Below are 18064 nucleotides of genomic sequence, written 5' to 3' on the forward strand. Positions count from 1 at the left end.
AGATGCACTTACAAATTTGCGTGAAACATATAGGTTTACTAATGAACTTATATTAAGTTTTGCTTGGTATATGTACACCTAATTTGAATGGCCATGGTCAAAGCATATGTGCCCATCTCTTTCTCAAAAGAACATATCACAGATGCAAGTACTCAACTGCAAGCTCGTACAAACACATCTATCTTCTACACACACAAATGATGACAATCAAGAGGTCAGGCTCACACATCTTTGGATTTATGACGTAATGTGGTATTGTCTATGTATTAACAAAGCATGTGTCTTTAATTATGATTTGATATTTTTAATTGTATATATGAAGAACACAGTTAAGAAATAGACTCAGATAAATCTCAATCAATATATTGATTATTTCAAGGAAGTTGTACAGGTCGATATGAGAGCTTTGTTATCAAGTGCATCTCATATGTAATCTAGAAGATGGCACCTCCAATGATGGGTTGCTACCATGACAAGGCCAGGTTCATCAAAGATATCTGGTTGAATGGCAACAACTGTTGTTGCTGCAAGAAGGCAACAACCAATGGGTTAGCAATTGCCGGTGGGTTTATTAACAATAGCTGCTGTTGTTGCAGGTATGCAGCAGTGTTCGCCATAGCCAGTTGGTTGAATGGAAGCAACTATTGCTATTGCAAGTAGGCGGCAGGGTTCGCCATGGCTACATGACTGAGCGCTGGTAGGATCTATTACAACTATTGTTGTTGTAGGTATGCAGTAGCGTTGGCCGCAACTAGTGGGTTGGATGGAAGCAACTGTTGCTGTTGCAGGTAGACGACAGGGTTCGCCATGGCTATTTGATTGAGCGCTAATAGGAACTGTTGTAGCCGCCGTTGTTGTTGGTATGCAGCAGCGTTCGCCATAGCCAGTGGGTTGGATGCAAGCAGCTGCTGTTGCAAGTAGGTGGCAGGGTTCGCCATGGCTAGTTGACTGAGTGCCAATATGAACTGATGCTGCTGTTGCGCTGCAATGGTCTATACGGATAGATGGGCCAAGGATTGCTGTTGAAACTAGGCAATTGGTTGTTGTAAGATGCTCGCCGCAAGCGCCTGTTGTAGCCTATAGGCCTAGACAACTGGGTGTACAAAGCCCATAGCACTAACTGGTGGGAGGAACTATGGAATAATAGAATTAGGAGCAAGTGAGCACTGTGGAATAATGACCACGGTTGCAATGCTCATTGAAAGAGCAAGGAGCGCAAGGAGGGCAAATGTCTTAGTAGCCATTGTTGCGAGGACGTTGCTAGTGTGTTTCACTTGGTATGTTTCTGATTGATCTCAATGGTATGGGCGATGGATTAGCTACTGATTTGGGGGCTATTTATACAGTTTAGAGCTCATGTATATCTAGTTAGATTTTGGCTTTTGCCAAACAACAGATAAGCTATTGATGACATGACGCCTAGTCGATTTTGACATTTAGTTATCAATTTCATTGGATTATATGGTATGTGTAGGAAAGACACTTTCCACTATGTACAATATAAGAGTGTCCTTTTTATTGGAATTCTTTTGATACATGAGGGATGACATGCATGATCAATTCATGTTTACACATGTTATAGCCTTAGCCACGTCATAAATGTTCCACTTTATAAACATGAGTATATAAAGTTATGATTTGCTCATGTGTATCAAGGCCTTTATCAATAGACTTTGTTGTAGTATTGTACTCATGGCTAAAGCATGCACGGTAGTTAGGTGACAAGTTATTCATTAATGAATGAACAAATGCTACAAGATCAAGACTAAATGAAATTCCAGTATGTACAGATGCATGCACACATAAAGAATTTTCAAAATTAGAATGCTTATAGCTAAACATGGCAATTGCCTCACACTGCCTATGTTCTTGATTAAAATTTACATTAGTATTGTCTAAAAGCAATCTTGTATAACTTTGACAAAGTTTTGAATACACTTTGATGACAAAAAACACTATCATACATTTGTCATAAGCTATTCAAAGAAACAAACTTGATGTTCAAAATTTTGGATAGATTTCCTAGGAAGTATGTCAAAGTTAGGTAAAAGCTAGAGCATGTTATAAACCTGAGCGAAGGGGTATATGTTGAACTCTAGATCTTGATTAAAATAGATGTACATCTAGCTTTTACAAATGTTAAAGTTAACTTGTTCCCATACAAAATGGAGAATGACAATATTTATGCAACTTTCGTTCCTTCCACTGGCTATGATATGAGTCTACCCTTCAACATATAGATGAAGAGGGCCATGGCCAACATCCTAGCTGATGAGGACAGGACACTCATGCATATGACCATGTTTGGTGCATGGTATGGAGGGGTAGGAGGCCAGCAAGGGTGTCTAAGTCAAGAAAGAGTTCTGAGGCTAATTCGGTTCGAGTCCCCGAGGTGGAGGCCCAAAGCAACTCAAGTTCAAGTCTGCCTCGGCCTCTAGGACCAGTCTTCCTTAAACTGGTCACTCAGGACGCATCCGAACTCCGTTTTCAACGATCCACATATGGATGGAAAGCTAATTTGATAAGGAAGCCCATCCAGGTGGTCTTACATCAAAAGCTCTTTGTAATCATCAGGAATCATCGAAATTATTCAGCATCCAGAATCTGTTAGGGTGCTGCGACACCGTCTTTTGGTCCGTTGGACCGTGTATCGTGTTTGAGACCATTAGAGGGCATGTCCAGGGGGTGACACCCAAGACTCTATAATTAGCAGCCATCACTCTCTTTAGGGTTTGGGTTTTGCTTAGATTAATCTATCAAGAACAGTTTCACCGTTTATCGGTTTGTGAGACCCCAACTTTGTGAGATTAATCATTCATCTGCAATTTGGTTGCTTTCTTTCTTGTTCTTGCTTGTGTTCTTTGTTGCATAGGCAGGGATTAGCCTTCTTAGTGAGGTCAACTGGATCCGTGTCTCGGTTGATAACCAGAAGAGTTGTGGTGCTAAGATTGCAGGGTTCAATCTTTCGATCTGAAGCCGGATCGGTGTGTCATTCTCCGCCACAATGATAGTTACCTCTACCTGACGGAAAATCGGGATCCCTATTCCCATCAAGTGGTAATCAGAGCTTCAGGTATTACCGTTAGGTTTATCATTACCCTAGTTTTGTTTTTGTCTTTGTCCTATAAATCCCAAAAATTGTCCCACAAAAATATTTATGTTAATCTTTGTTTTCTCCTTATGCTATCACCCGTTGTGCTGTTGCAATATTTTAATTTTAGTTTGCTTTATTGAACGGTCGTCCCTCATGTGTCGTCATTTTGCCGTGTTTAGGTCTCGTTCATATCTGGTTCCTGGTTCACGCTTTGAGTTTGCTGGTCAGCGTATTTTTTTGCAAAAGAAGAAGTTTACTTGGTTAGAGAGTCGTATAATCTTTTTGACTCTACGTTGAAGTTTCCAATCTGCTAATGCACTAATTAAAAACAAGGAGGCATTTTTAGAAAAAGCAAAGCAAGGAGCCTGCCTCACGTTTGCTAGTAACTCTACATTCAGTGCTGGAAGCTTTGGACTGCCTATAACCTTGTGTTTGAACAGCGTAGTTCAACCTATCCTGTTGCATAAAATCTTCTAGCTGTTGCTCGCCTGTAGAGTGCAGTTTGTTGTCAGGTTGAGTGGTAATATATTGCTATAGTTTGGGTTCTCTGGTTGAAAAAAAAGAATAAAAGGCAAAGGTGCAAAAAAAGCCGCACCCTAAAAAAGAGCAAGAACAAAAAAAAGAAAGTGAAAAAACAATTTAGAAGTGCTTGCATCCTTTGAGTTTTTGTGCCGAGCTCTACTGTTGCTTTCTTGAACTAGGTCCGGGACAAGTTTAGGCCGACAACATAGACTAGCTTGGGACTACTTTTCAATCTTGCAATTTCTAAATTAAATTATTGCTATTCCTTGCTACCATATTTTAAGCCTCCCAAGCTCCACATATATACTTCATATCAGTATAGATAAAGGCCCTTGCAATCTTGGTACCACTGCCTCACATGTATCACTAACCAGCTGCCAGTTGTACTGTCCACTGCTTGCGTTGGTAAGAACTTTGTAAGAGCTTGGTAAGATGCTTCCACTTGCTGTGAAAAGTGACACCACTGCAACTACATAGTCATTTGATAGGGATACTACTTTTGTCTTGTCTTTTGCTGTCTTCTAACAATGATAGGTTGTTCGTATCCACCGACTTATGATGGTATAGGTGCTAATGAGTACATGGAGTGGGAAATTGCCATAGATAATATATATGCTACTCGCTTTATATGTCCAAGGAGGAAGATAAAAAATACAGCTAGTGTTTTGCGACATTCTGCTTTATCTTGGTGGGAGTCTTTAGATCCTTCTAATAAACCTCAAACTTGGAATGATATGAAACTCTTTATGCGAGAAACCTTTGTTAATCCATCTCCTATTTTGACTTCATATGATGAGGTGCACCATTTAGAGGAAGAGTCTGTTGTTATTCCTCTTGCTATGACTAACCTTCTGTAGGATAATATACATAAGCGAGAGGATGACAGGGAAGAAAATGAGGAGCTCACAACCTCATATACAAATTCAGAACCATCACTTCATAATACACCTATTACTCCTGCTAAGAACACAGGTAATGCCCATGGTGCACTCACGGAAGCTGAGAATTGTTTTAATGTACTAAATTTTTCCACAAACCATACTATCATAGAGCAATTGTTAGTGGAACCTTCTCTTGATTTATCTTTGTCCCATGATAATTTGCTTGATGTTTCCTATGATAAAGATGAATTGGTTGATGATGCTTCAGTCTTACATATTTTGGAACCAGTCACTTGTGCTGAAAATAAACATGTTATTCATATTGCTACTAAACTGATGAGTTCATACTGTTGTCTTCTTTACATACTTTGGGTTACATTGAATTTGATGTTTTGTGTAACCTAGATTATTTGGAGGAGAGCCTTTTTAAATATGTTGATTTACCTTGATTTTCTAAACACACATATCATGTTATTGGCAAATATAACAACAAGGGACTATATATGATACATCGAGTATACATTCGTAGTAATATAAATTTTCCTTTTGTTGTACAAGATTATGATCATTTAGAGGGCAGCCATAATAATACAAACATTTTCTCATGTTCCTCAAAGAAACAAGTTTACTTCCAAGAAGGGGAGCTTGTGTGCCCTCGGCACGGGACGAAATTCCATGTCGACAAAAGTATATCGTTCATCGACACTAATTAGACTTGCTGAGTGAGACAAGTGAATCTATTAGTCGTTCTCATTCATTGTTTGGTTTCTCATATTTCTTAGCAGTATTATAGAGATCGATAATACGTTAGGCTGACAAGGATCCTTTCAGACAGTCTTCATTGAGATCATTGCACTTCATTAAGAAGTTCTTTACACATGATCCATGCAGCACAGTCTCTTGATGCCAGTATTGAGCCTAATTATGTGCAATAATACATCTAAGAAACATAGCAAGGTGTACAAGGAACTCCATAATGATGACCTCGTTTTCAGTCATGTTTAACTTGAACAAAGGGTGATCTGAGAGATGATGGGAACACCATAAAAGTGGCACTCCCTCCATTCAAAAAAAGTTGTCATTCTATATTCAAAGATTGTCTCATAAATTTTTTTTCACGACCGTGCCTATGTTTTTCGTTAAGAGGTAAAGAAGATTACAACATACTAACATAGGATCTTATTAGTAAGCCTAGGATTACCGAGGTCAATATGATCCTTGCAAGACTACTCTCACGATGGCACCTGCGAAGTTAAACATAAAGAAAGTTATACAAACCAATTTACGACCTATCCAAGTTCAGCACTAAGAGAAATCATTTAAGACGCCCTTGCAACAAAGAGAAATCCCATTGCCGTACCTAAATAGCACCATGGCGCCATCAACATGGTCGAAAAAACCTAGAAAATCTTAGGGGTCACATGATTATGGGGAGCTCATTAACGTCTCGGAGGTCACACGGGTTGTGTGTGATATGGAGTGTTGGACTCAAGGCCTGGAAAATGTCTTTCGGGTCACATGGTTATGGGGGAGCCCATTAATATCTCGGAGGTCACACGGGTTGTGTGTGATATGGAGCGTTGGACTCGGTGCATGGAAAACGTCTTCCGAAGATCACACGGGGCTGTGTGATGTGAAGAGTTGGGTCCAATGTGCGACGGGGGAGATTGTCAGGTTTAGTCCCACATCGGTAGTTGATGGTGGGGAGCACAACATATAAGGCGGGGGCAGTCCTCACCTATCAGGCTAGTCTTTTTGGTTGAGTTAGGCTTAAGGCCTAGGTATGTTGTGGGCTCTGGTGGACTTGGCCCGAGGGGCGTCGGCTCGTGGGTATAGCGAGCTGGGCCGGATTCTGCTGCTCACTCTAACAAACCTCCATCTCACAACTTGTTTGAATGCACTCATATCTATCTCAATTCATGCGTTTTGAAGTGGATCGGTATTTAACTTAGAGCATCTCCAGTAGTACTACCCAAATCAGACTACCTAAATGTCTATTTGGGTAGACACTCATTTTCATACTAGCCATATTTCGCTTCCAACTCCAGACTACCCACATTCATCCTAGCCCACATGTCATCTTCCTCCACTGTCTAACTCAGCCATGTCGCCATAGATGGAGCCAAAGGTGGCCGGAGGTGCGCTTGGGAAGGCCACCGCGCAGGCTGGGGAAGGCCACCACGCTAGCTTGGGGAAGGCCAATGTGCCGGCTAGGAAGGCCGTCGCACTAGGGTAGCTCGCCACGCCAGGCCAAGCCACCACTCTGGAGGTAGGCCTGCTGGCTGGGGAAGGCCGCCGCTTTGGGGGCAGGACACCGCGCTGGGCTCACCGCATAGGGGCACGTGTCGGAGCAGAGGAGGGCCAGCGGTGGAGGTCCAGACCTAGCTACCCAAAGGTCCGGTGGCGCATTGGGGCGACGACAGGGAGGCAAGATGGCGGCATTATCGAGCGGGCGTGAGGAAGATGAATGCGGGTGTACGAGAAATGACCGAGCAGAAATTTGGGTAGTCTGCTTTGGCCCAACAGGAATGGATAGTGGGAGGGGGATTTGGGTAGCCAACAAATTTGTTGGGTCTCATAGGTAGTCGGCTAGAGTTGTTTTTTTGCCCCCACTAACCAAATTGGAATAGCTAGTTTGTTTAGGTAGTTTACTGGAGTTGCTCTTAGTTTAATTTTTGTCCTAATCCACTCTAATACACATGAACTAAAGTATATACAGATACATTGAAATGAGGCCTTAGGAGAACAACCGTCGGATGGTCGCCCACTCGGATGAGGACAGTGGCCTGCTAAAAGTTGCTCAATATTTTGTCGATAATGCTGGCCCACGGGGGGCCACCTCTGTCCGGATGTGGCTCATCCTCATCCACTCATCCGCTCTTTCTCAAAAAAAACCAACACGCACGCACAGGGGCGCTGTCTAGAAATTCCCCAAATCAATCTCGAGCTAGCCCACCCGCCTGCATGCCTCTCTCCACTTCCGCTTCCTCTCCCTCCCTCCAGCTCCACTGCTCTGCTTCGCTCGGCCTCGGTGTGCGGTGCTCGCTGCGGCTTGGCCTGGCCAAAGGACATCATGTCAGCCTTGGTGTCGTCGCCGTCGGCGGGCGAGAAGCAAGAGGCGCCGCCCATTAGGCACTGCAAGGGCGTCAACGACCTCGACAAGGTCGTGCTGCCCGAGGTTCGGGGCAGCTCCGTAGAGGTACCCGCTTGCCACTCTTGTGAGTCACCGGGCATGTTTCGGCTGTCGGATCGTAGCATAGATCCGCGTGACTTGCCATGGTGTTCTTCGAAGCCCGATTTCTCGGTTGCTGCCCCGGCCTTTTTCCTTTCCCATGTTGCATATGTATGTTTCAAGTGTTTCAGATATTTTAGATGTATGTTGTAATTGTTTCATCTTGATGTTGTAGAAGTAGATAGAAAGATGTTGCATATGTTGTAAGCGTTTGTTCAAAATATTTCATCTGTTTTCAGACGTATGTTGTAATCGCTTTTTTATCTAGATATTGCATATGTTTCACACATATGTTGCAACAGTATATTCCAAATATTTTAGTTGTTTCAATCTTGTGTTACAGCAAGTGGTTTCATGTTGCAAGTCACAATTTTGGTCGTTTCATGTGTTTTACACATATGTTGCAAGTGCATGTTTCAAATATTTTATCTACTTTCAGACGTACGTTGCATTCAAATGTTTTTCGGCCTGGGCGCGCGGCGCGTCTGGGGGCCGACGGACGGGAGTGGTACGGGCCGACGGACAGTGGTGTATCGGTCGGGGCGCGCTGGGGCATGCTCGTCCTTAGCCGGCTCCTGATTGCCACCCGCGCGGACAGGCCCGTCCTATTAGGGGGGGCAGCCTGTGCGATGCCCATGGGCCCATGAGGCTGGGGGCCCATGAGGATACACATATACATGCACAAGCTGTATCCTGTTCAGGAGTCCATGATCACGCGACTCTCCTCTGACTTATCGGCTTCCTCCCAGGCACCGCCGCCGCCAGGCAGCAAGTCGCTGGTGAAGCACGTCTGCACGGTGATCCGCATAGGGCGACGACGTATTCCAGGCAGGCAGGCAGCAGCAACCAACAAATCACGTATGAATTTCTCATCTCTGTCATCCCTAACCATGTACGACCGACGCTAGAGTATTCAAAATATTCAATGTGTCAGGCACTTGACGTATAATTGTTTAATCTTTGTGATTTTTTTGGCTAGCGTATTGATATTATTTGAAATTGCATTTACTAATTGTTTCTCAAAACTAAAATTACTAAAGAACTATTCATAAGAGATGTCAATTTAATTGCAGTTCAGTACTTTAGTATACAGATCAATACCTGCTTACGGGGATATGGCTAGGCTTCAGGGATTTGATTTGTAATTCAATATTTTTTTATCATGTTAGATGTTGCCAAAGAAACATAAGTCCGGTGCTCAAAAAAGAAAAGAAAGAAAACAAGAACTTCAATCCAGAGAATCACAAAAGGGTGCGTTGCATAGGTTTTTTCCAACATCAAGAAATGCCGAAGTCAGTCAAGATCAGGGGCAGGAACATGATCAACCAATAATCGCACAAGCTGATGGCAATGATGGTGGTACAGACGAGCAGATTTTAGATGCACAAGCTGATGCCAATGAAGGTGCTACAGGGGAGAAAAATTTAGATGTGCAAGCTGATGCTAATGAAGGTGCTACAGGGGAGGAAAATTTAGATGCGCAAGCTGATGCTAATGAGGACATTTTGGGATCAGGTGAAAATTTGCAGCCTTCGGATGATACAGAAAATTTATATATTGACGAACAATCAATGTTGACTATCTTTGATCCTAGGACATGGGAAAATCTTAACAATATCAAAAGAGATATCTTAATTGAGAAAGGGCCTCTGAGAGAGATGGATTTACAATTTCCTAGTGATCCTAGTAATAGGCGTTTTTCATATGCTTACTACTCCAGAAAATTAACTAATGGAGAGGTTGTTGACAGGAAGTGGCTGGTTTACTGTAAACATGTGGACAAGGTCTTTTGTTTTTGTTGCAAGCTATTCAAATCAAATCAGAACAATTCTTTGTTAGCAAATGATGGAGTGAGGGATTGGAAGCATTTGAGTGAGAAACTAAAACAACATGAGAACAGTGTGGAGCATCTGACAAATATGAATACATGGAATGATGTTCGGATTAGATTGAGCAAAAATAAAACAATTGAGGATGAAATGCAGCGGGAAATTGCAAAAGAGAAGGAGCGTTGGAGACAAGTTTTGGTAAGAATAGTTTCTGCTGTGAAGTTTCTTGCTAAACAAAATCTTGCCTTCCGAGGAACAAATGCAAAACTTTATCAATCAAATAATGGTAATTTTCTGGCCACAGTGGAAATGATTGCTGAATTTGATCCTGTCATGCAAGAACATATTAGGCGCATTCAAAATAATGAAATCTATCATCATTATCTTGGCCCTAGGATACAGAATGAGTTAATTGCTATGCTTGCTGATGCTGTGAAAAAACATATCTTAAAGATCATAAAAGATGCCAAGTACTTCTCTGTTATCTTGGATTGTACCCCAGATGTGAGTCATGAAGAACAAATGACACTAATTGTGCGGTGTGTTAATATGTCAAGTGCCATTCCAAGAGTAGAGGAATTTTTTCTAGAGTTCTTAAAGGTTGATGACACATTAGGATTGGGGCTTTTTAATGTACTGTTGGATGCATTGCAGTCTCTTGATTTGAACATTGATGATGTGAGAGGTCAAGGGTATGATAATGGTTCCAATATGAAGGGAAAACATCAAGGTGTGCAGGCACGTGTGCTTGAAATTAATCCAAGAGCATTGTATATGCCATGTGCATGTCATAGTCTGAACCTTGTTCTTTGTGATATGGCAAAATCCTGTAGAAAAGCTATTACTTTTTTTGGTGTCATACAACGGATATATGCATTGTTTGCACGATCTACTAAAAAGTGGAAAATTTTGACCGATCATATTGAGAGGTTCACTGTCAAACCCTTGTCTGATACTCGTTGGGAGAGTCGAATAAAGAGTGTGCAACCTATCAGATATCAAGCTTCTCAAATAAGATCAGCTCTGAAGGAGGTGGAAAGAACTTGTACCGAGGACCCAAAATCGGTGAGTGAAGCTGGATCATTGGTAACCACTATTGAGAATTTTGAATTTTTAGTTGGTATGGTTATTTGGGAAGATATTTTATCTGTTATCAACATGGTGAGCAAAAAGTTGCAGTCTCCAATTGTGTGCTTGGATAGTACTTTGAAACAGATAGAAGGGGTCATATCATATTTTAAGAAGTATAGAGACACAGGCTTAAGTGCAAGTATTGAGACTGCAAAATCCATTGCATCTAGTTTGGATGTGGAGCCAACATTTCCTACAAAACGTAAAGGTAAAAGGAAGAAGCAATTTGATGAACAAGATGATGAAACTGAAGAATTACAACGGTCAGCTATAGATGACTTCAATGATGACTACTTCCTAGTTATTGTTGATTATGCAATTGTTTCATTGACTAGTCGATTTGATCAGCTAAAGGAATTTGAGAAAATATTTGGTTTCTTATTCAATTCGGAAAATCTAAAGTCCTTGGATCATAGTGATCTACGAGACCGTTGCACAACTTTTGTGAATACTTTTTCTCATGACAACAAGTCTGATGTTGAGTTAGATGATTTGTTCTCTGAGTTGAAAGTGTTGCAAGTAACTTTGCCAGATCAGTTGATGTCAGCATCTGAGATTCTTCACTTTGTTAAAGTTGCAGATTGCTATCCAAATGCCTCTATTGCATATCGGATTCTGTTAACTATTCCAGTGACAGTAGCATCAGCTGAAAGAAGCTTCTCCAAATTGAAGCTACTGAAAAATTGTTTGAGGTCAACTATGCTACAAGAAAGATTAAATGGCTTGGCTATGTGCAGCATTGAGAAGGATATTTTAGATACAATTGATCTTGAAAGTGTTCTTGAAGATTTTGCATCAAGAAATGCCCGAAGACGCTTTTTTAAAAAGCACTGAAACACCGTAGTTTTATTTGAGGTAACCATCATAGTTATTTTGCCGTTTTTTTATCTTCTTTGTTGTACTGTTACCTTTTCAAGAAGAATTAAATATATGCTACAAGTTATATACTTTAATCGTCCTATTCAAATATTACATTGCCGGGCCCTTAGTGTCTTACTGGCCCAAGGGCCCATGAAATTTGTGGGACGGCCCTGCGCGCGGAGAGAGAGGAGGGGTTCAGGGGCGACTGGTAGACACAGAGCCGAGGACATTTGAAGGGCGGACGCTGGCCACGCTCGTATTCTATGAATGCCGCCCCGTCCAGACTTCATTGGCCTTGATGATGGCGAGTTTCTTTTTCAATAGTTTCTGGGCTTGCACTTCATGATTGGTAGCAGGGAACCTTATTCTACTCCGCAGCCAACCTACCGCTTCTTCTTGGCCCCTCGGTGTTACTCAATAGTCTTTGACATTCGCAGCCACGGTGGCCCAGGAGCAAACACCCCAAGGCCCAGCCCAACAACATCCTCTACACGCACCACAAGGCAGATTGGTCCGGCAAGGAATGTCCCAACTCCGCAAGGCCCGGCCCAACAACATCTCTTCTTATTACTGGGTTTACACCCTGTTATGGTCTTCACGGGCTCCGTTTCAATTCGAGCCTTCAGCATCCGTCGTCCGTGCTTCTCTTTTATGTGATTTTCTGCCTGAATCATGAGAACGATGCCCCCAATCCTTTTGCTGTAATTGGAACGCTTCAAATGGTGGCCGTCGAGTGTCCATTGAGTTGTCCGTGCACTGTACTTGATAGTAGTGCCCGTAGCTGTATGTAATGCAGTTGGGCAAATGAAGAAAAGTGGGAATCGTCTAAAAAATGGCCATTGGCAGTACTTGAAAGCAATTGACACCTCCGTCATTGTTTCTTGAACGGCAACCAACCATCCACTAATGTTTAATAATGCAGCCAAACCATTAGACGAACTCGAGGAAACTGCAACTGCAGTTCCTATCCAACTAACGTGCAGACTGCAGAGTCTGCCAATTTTTAGACCCTTCATGAACAGAGGCTATATATTCTCTTGAGGACAATCCAACCTGTCGCTTTGGTCCACTCATCTGCTTACTCTTAGCAGTCATCGCACGTAAGCGCCCCTGGAATTCCCAAGCAGCCGTTGGTTATCTTTTCTGTATATAGCAGATTGCCGGCTGCTCAAGCTTGCCACCTGAATTGATTGCATCATAACGGACGGTCCCATGGATAAAGAGACCCCAAAATGGTGGCTTCATCAGCTTGGCACGTCTCAGCTCTGATTTAGCAGCTGGAGGATGGAGCATGGTGCCTGGAGGCCCGGAGCTCAAGTGGTGCTGACACAGAAGCAAAGAAACCAAATTTCTAATGTTCCTTGTGATCCCTGCTATCTACACAAAATGATAACTATAATTAACGTGATGCGATCAGTGGTGGTCCCTAGGATGATTTGCATGAACATGATTTTGTAATATTTATTTTGCACTCGCTATCAAACGAGGGTTTTATATAATCCTGGAGCTGTGTCGTCACTGACCCATGAAAGATATGGAATATTATCGAGATCTAGACCTTGTTTAGATCCGGCCTGTAAAGTTTTGGGGTGTCACATCGGATGTTATATGGGGTGTTCGGATACTAATAAAAAAATAAATTACAGAATTCGTCAGTAAACCATGAGACGAAATAATTAAGCCTAATTAATCCGTTATGAGCACATGCGTTATTGTAGTACTTTATTGTCAAATTATAGACTAATTAGGCTTAAAAGATTCATCTCGTAAATTAGTCGCAAACTATGTAATTAGTTATTTTTTAGTCTATATTTAATACTCCATGCATATGTCCAAATATTCGATGTGACAGAGTGTAAAGTTTTAAAGTGGAAACTAAACAAGGGCCTGGTGTGAGTAGGAGACTACCTGCAGTGCCTTGCTGAGCAATACACATAGAATCTTCAGAGAAGGTGGCAACGGTAGCAGTCTGGCAAATGGCAATTTGAAACCCTCGAAATATCGAGCTGTCCTGATCCACAAAATGACAAGCAAATGATATGATGATGCGTTTCGCGGCTGACAATACCTTTGCTGAAATCAAAACTAGTGTTCGCATCTCCCAGGTGGAAGTATGACATCAACGAGCCCCGTTCGTTGATCTGAAATTGGCTGAAAAATATTTTTTCGACTTAATTATTGTGAGAGAAAAACACTGTTCCGGCTAAAAAAAAAATCGAACAAATCGAATATGGGATAAGTCGAACAGTGCCTATGTTGGGTGCGGTGGCCCATGCAGAGCGATGCTTCCTCGTAAAACAACTGATGATTTGATAGGATTCTTAGTTTATTTTTCCTAAACAGAGGGGATTCCGTTAACTGAAAGTCTGAAACCGAACTTATTAGTAATATCCAGCCTGTTCGTTTGGTCGTATTTGGCTTATAAGCCATAGCTTAGCAGCCAATAAACAGTATTTTTCTTTCACACCAAACCAGCCAACAGTACTTTCAGCCATGGCTTATAAACCAAACAAGCTCAAACGAATAAGGCCATCGTCTGTTTCACTGGCATCTGGCAATCTCTTCTTTCCCTAGGACGCCAGCGACTAATTTCTCCGTCAAAAACTCACATGCCATCTGCCCATCTTCCAGGCTGACTGTTTTTTTCCTTTGCACAAGGCCAACCTACAATGTCTATGCGCTGCGTTCACCTCGCACGCACGGCCAGATGGCAGATGCCACCGTTGAGCCTCAAAAGGAATGTACAATGACTACTGGCACGCCGTAATTAAAGCTAAGATTAATAGTGCTGATCATCATCTAGAAGTGTTGGGGTTCGAAGTGTTGGGGGTTTAGTCCCTAGATATCGATAGTGAAGGAGCACAATATATAAGGTGGAAAACAGTTCTGAGACCTGTGGGAGCGCATGCTTGCTAGGTCTACTAGATCTGACAACATATATAACTTAAATGGGCCTTACTCAACCCCAAAGACTAGACCCAGCAGGAAGCAGGTGATGGCTGACGTGGAGGTACGTCTGGACGATCGACGGAGGATATTGCGGTTCGTTTTTGTTTTCCCTTTCCTTCGCATCCTTCTGGAGTTCTGGACCTTCTCAGCTTCTCAATTTCTCATCGTCTGCAGAGACAACGACCGTCTTATTTATTTCGTGGCGCACATGGATGGAAAGAGATAGGCGGGTTTCAACACGTGAATTCACGGGAATAACTAGTACTCGTCAGGTTGTTTGAATTCCATCCATATCATGCGGCGAGATATGTCAAATTCTAGTGCTCTGTGGCTCAGCTTTCTTGTCCGGGAAGATTGCCAGGTGGAACTGTTGGTTTTTATTAGCTCGGACACATGTTTTCTCTTGCTTATTTGTCAACTCAAACCGTTTGCGATTACATAACCTGTTCGCTTGCTCGTATAAGATCGTAGATTATAAGCTGAAACAGTATTTTTCTCTAACATCAAACCAGCCAGCAGTAAATAATCCACGATCATTTACGACCTGCGGAACAGGCTGACAGTGGATGGCCGTTGTTGCGGGCTTAGAAGAGAATTGTATAAGCTTAGAGCCTTCAGAGGAGAAACCGTAAAGCCAAGCCGGCCTGACGATTGCAACAGTCAGTGGTCAACGGAGTAGAGTCTTTGTAACCACGGTGAGGGCCAATTAGGAGGAGAGAAGCATCGGTGTCCAAAGTGACCGAATCGACAACCTGACACTATCGAATTAGCGTTGGTGTCAGGGAACGAGAGGGGTGTGATTGGATGAGAAATAGATGTCTTGAGGTAGGATAAACATGGGCTGCTCATGGATTCTTGACTGCGCCGGCTACCCCTCGCTCCTCCTCCCTCTCTCCGGCCGCAGCTCCGTTCTACCTAGGCTGCTCCGCTGGAGGGCGTTCGAAACAACGTCGGTGGGAAGACGCCGACGGCAAAGAGTCCGATGACAACCACCCCACATGCTACCCCGATGTTGTTCATCGCCCGGTGAAATCGGTATCTGCATCCCCGCCGCGCGCCCAGACTCGTCCCGTCGCGGTTCGTGGCCGTGGCAGAGCGGACGCTGGACGACAGGACCTGGACGAAGGCGGAGGAGATGTAGCTGGCTGCTCCCCCAGCTGGTGTGCGGCCTGCATGCTCCGCTAGTGGATAGCCCTGGGCAAAAAATACCGATAACCAACAACCAAACCGAATCGAATTTTTCGGTACCCTATTCGGTTCCTAATTCCCACGAATCGAAATTACTGAGGTAATTTACCGAATTACTTGAAATGTGCTAAGTTTGAGTGTTGTTATATTATTGATCGTTCCATTGTAGACTATTATATTATGTATTTGTGGTACTCACTCTTATAGTCTTGTGGACTTTTATATGTATTTATTTTGCACTATTATTCTCTATGAAATCATGTCAAAATCAGCTTTTGAACCTGCTATTACATGTCTATGTGATCAGTTCGATACTGTTCGGTAAATACCGAAACCGAACCGAAAGTACCGAAACCGAATTTCCTCGGTACCGATTTTGGAAGGAACCGATCGGTACCTATTTTCCAATGAACCAAATTTCTATGGGAACCGAAGTACTGAACCCGTCGGTTCGGTATTACCAAATGGCCAGGCTGGCTAGTGGATGGCTGTGTCCATGCCCGCCCACGCCTCGGTCGCCGCGGACGGGTCTCCGCCCCAGACATCGATGGGTAGCGGGAGATCCTACATCGTTAGGAGATGCGACTGGCGGCAGCCTCGATCGCACCCCGCCGCGGCACAAAGCAACTTCTGCAGGCCAGGAGGATCCCCGCAGAGCTTCAAGCACATGTTTCAACTGCCTTTCCTACTCGCACCGAGTAGCGTCTTGCCGGTTGCCATGGTGATGCCTGCGCTGCCACTGCTTCCGCCACCTCGCCAGGGACTGCAAGTAGCCAAGGCATGCTGCGATGTCGGCGGTGAAGGGTAGCGATTGGCCACAGTGCTCCGCTCATGGTGGCAACCCACCGGCCTCCTAGCACGTGCCCGCGGCGGTCCTTCGAGTTCAGATGGGGCCGTGCAGGGTGCCATGGGGGTGCCAGCAGAATCCGAAGACGACTGTGGCGACGACGGAGTAAGCCAGCGTGGGATGTCAGCTTGGGCGCGCCAGCCGACTACGACGACAACACTGCTACCGTTACCGTTGCCGCTGCACGCCACTTCCCCGACCCAAATCCGTTGGTGTTGGAGCTGTGCGCGTGCGAGGGGCCTCCTATTTGGATTGACCCAATGCTGGAGGAGCTCGCCGCCTCGCTCGTCTTGAGCCCCCCAACAGAAGCACCAGTGCCTGGATGCTCGTCTGCTCCGGCGGCGGCCTCTCAGGGAGTGGATGCATCGCTAGTGGACAATAGTTCTCCTACGAAAACTACCCAGTCGACGACGGACTCGCCTCCATTGTCGCCAGTGCAGGGACCACCATAGCTCACGCCGCCACAGGGGGACAGCCCGGCCTCTTGGATTCCGAGGCGTGCCCTGACCCAACTTTGGTCGGGGCTGCCACCTCGGGACACGCAACAATCATGGTTGTACGGATGCCATCAACCGCACTCTATCCCCTTAGATGACCTCTGCCGACAAACGCCTCAAGTGCTTCACCGAGTAAGTCACAAAGGCGAGGCAGTCGCCACTCCTAATGATGTCCGACGATGATGCAGCCCACGGCGAACGTGCATCCTCCCACGCTCCCCAAGAGGAGCAGGCGGATTGCGGCGCAGAGCATGTCTCATATCCCGGCGTCCAAGCGAGGTGAACACCTTCTCTTGAAGCACCTGGGTCTAACTAGCGGGATGTCCCCTCCATCCACGTCGGCCATGAAGGCGAATGAAGAAATCTTCAACGGTGACCCCGACAATATGCAGGCTCTTCATGAGTTGTTTCCACCGGACGGCGATGTGGGTGCGCGCAAGCGGCGCCGGCGCGGAACTGCAGCTCGGACATAGGCCTCCTAGCCGGCACCACAATTTGGGTTGATCAGGGTCCAATGTAACAGTATAATTTTCAGTACGCTAGGGATTCATGTAAAATTCTACTGACCCCCTAGGCGCCGCTAAGGTGTGTTGTATCAAACAGTTTTCTCTACCTTAATAAAAAACCCGTAAAACTTTTGTGTGATCGAGAAAAAATGAAAAAATTACTGGTATGCCGTCTTCCGGGCTGACTGTTTTTTTCCTAACTGTACTCAAGCCCCAAAATGTTAGTACACGTGATGGCTCCTTCACTATCTTCTTGATCCGCATCATGTGGCTTAACTATATTCTTGATTCTCATCATGTGCAGGCACACACTTAGTAGTACGATATTATATTGTCGCTATCAAAACTAACACGGGCCGTCTATCCAAAAAAAAACACGGGCCGGAGAGGCGACAATGATGCTAGCGCGCGTGCACGGCCAGAGATGACAGATGCCACCGTTCAGCCCCCAAAAGAATGCACACCGTAAGTTAAAGCTAAACAGCGCTGATCATCGTCGTCTAGAAAACTACTACAGCGGATCCATG

At 44.3% G+C, this 18064-nt stretch overlaps 1 protein-coding gene and 1 pseudogene across 1 annotated transcript; one reads left to right on the forward strand and one right to left on the reverse strand.

Annotated features, from left to right (window-relative positions):
* Positions 1 to 434: 434 nt before the first annotated feature.
* LOC136546327 (kafirin PSKR2-like) lies at positions 435 to 1244 on the reverse strand (annotated as a pseudogene).
* A 6326-nt stretch (positions 1245 to 7570) lies between these two features.
* LOC136544153 (uncharacterized) lies at positions 7571 to 11523 on the forward strand. The gene is made up of 3 exons (XM_066536408.1): positions 7571 to 7696; positions 8431 to 8526; positions 8899 to 11523. The coding sequence occupies exons 1-3, from the start codon at positions 7571 to 7573 to the stop codon at positions 11521 to 11523; spliced, it is 2847 nt and encodes a 948-aa protein (XP_066392505.1).
* The last annotated feature ends 6541 nt before the right edge of the window (positions 11524 to 18064 follow it).

Source organism: Miscanthus floridulus, chromosome 3 (assembly GCF_019320115.1).
Source record: "Miscanthus floridulus cultivar M001 chromosome 3, ASM1932011v1, whole genome shotgun sequence".
Classification (NCBI taxonomy): domain Eukaryota; kingdom Viridiplantae; phylum Streptophyta; class Magnoliopsida; order Poales; family Poaceae; genus Miscanthus; species Miscanthus floridulus.

Excerpts from the sequence above, each read along its gene's own strand:
- LOC136544153 (XM_066536408.1), top strand. The coding sequence starts at position 7,571 with ATGTCAGCCTTGGTGTCGTCGCCGTCGGCGGGCGAGAAGCAAGAGGCG. Across the intron at positions 7,697-8,430 it reads TTCGGGGCAGCTCCGTAGAG|GAGTCCATGATCACGCGACT; the intron begins GTACCCGCTTGC and ends TATCCTGTTCAG. Across the intron at positions 8,527-8,898 it reads TGGTGAAGCACGTCTGCACG|ATGTTGCCAAAGAAACATAA; the intron begins GTGATCCGCATA and ends TTATCATGTTAG.